Source organism: Etheostoma cragini, chromosome 6 (assembly GCF_013103735.1).
Source record: "Etheostoma cragini isolate CJK2018 chromosome 6, CSU_Ecrag_1.0, whole genome shotgun sequence".
Classification (NCBI taxonomy): domain Eukaryota; kingdom Metazoa; phylum Chordata; class Actinopteri; order Perciformes; family Percidae; genus Etheostoma; species Etheostoma cragini.
In genome coordinates this window covers 28,590,397-28,591,660 of record NC_048412.1, presented here as the reverse complement: position 1 = coordinate 28,591,660, position 1,264 = coordinate 28,590,397, and the positions used below count along the sequence as shown (strand labels likewise).

The 1,264-nt window shown below is 44.7% G+C and overlaps 1 protein-coding gene across 1 annotated transcript in view; it reads left to right on the top strand.

Moving 5' to 3' along the window:
• The window catches only part of LOC117945909 (protein asteroid homolog 1-like), a 5,988-nt gene that overhangs the window by 3,054 nt on the left and 1,670 nt on the right, over positions 1-1,264 (top strand). Inside the window, exon 3 of the mRNA XM_034873644.1 lies at positions 647-946. Coding sequence (XP_034729535.1) covers positions 647-946 — 300 coding nt within the window. The remainder of the gene's footprint in view (positions 1-646; positions 947-1,264) is intronic.

The window sequence follows — 1,264 nt, the reverse complement described above, 5'->3', positions numbered from 1 at the left end:
CCCCCCCCCCCTGCTGGAGATCAGGTATAATGCAGCTTTAAGGCACTTCCTCCTTTGCAGCATATTGAGCTAAATCATAGTTTTTTGAGCTGCAAAGGGTTTAAATTAGTCAGCTGTTAAGTGTATCGCCAACGGTTGGGATTAATCGGTTCGAGTCAACCAGGTTAACACTTGTGTGATGTCAGCTTGTTAAATGTGAATATGTTCTAGTGTCTTCTCTCCTCTGGGACAGGAAAGTGAAAATGTTTGAGTTGGGGACAAAACAAGACATCTGAGGACGTCGTCTTGGGCTTTTTTGGGAAACACTGATCCACACTTTAAACAATTTGTATGATATTTTAGAGACCAAACAACTAAGCCAATTGATCAAATAATTTATGGAAACTAAAAGACATGTAGGTCCCAGACTGTTTGACAGATCATATACCTGGTGGTGTACATCACATAACAGCTCAGCTCAGCTCTTCCAGACATTGCAATTACAAAGAAACTATAAATAATAAAATGGAAATCTAAAATAAAGGGGACTCTTACAGACAATACATGGATTGTGGATTATTGAACTGATATCATTACACCCCTAGATAAAATATAAGTAATATAAGGTTGTTTGTTTGAGAGTTTGCTGTTGGTGGTGTCCTAAAAGGTGGCGGGTCGTGTCCCAGACTGGGTCCGGCTGCCGCTGACCCAGGCCCGGCTGACGTCAGACATCCTGGACGCCCTGGTGATGCGCAGGATCACGCTCAACTACCCCGTGGAGCACGGGAACATGCCCAGCTGTCACCTGATGTCCCGGCCGCTGCGCCAGCTGAGGTACGGGCTGCTGCTCGGCGAGGGCGAGGAGGTGACGGAGCGAGACAGAGACGGACTGCAGGTCATTTTCAACCCAGTCAAAGCTGTGGTCCCAGGCAACGGACAGCAGCTGACACTCAACTCGCTGGATCAGGTAAAGATTTTAACATGACACAGCCCCCAAATCACCATCACCGAACCCACCAGACTCCATGTAAATAATCACTACTTTTATCATCGTAAAACACACTTCATTCAAAGTGGACAGAAACCAAATGAAACTACCGAAAGCCGTCTTGGTTCATCATTCCACTGTTCCAACAATCACCACTCTGGTCTGGTTGGAATAAATTCTTAATTCACCCATTTACATGTAGAGATATGCTGCTCTATTCACGCTAAAAGTAGTGATTATTTACATGGAGTCTGGTGGAGATATGCTGCTCTATAAACGCTAAAAGTAGTGATTATT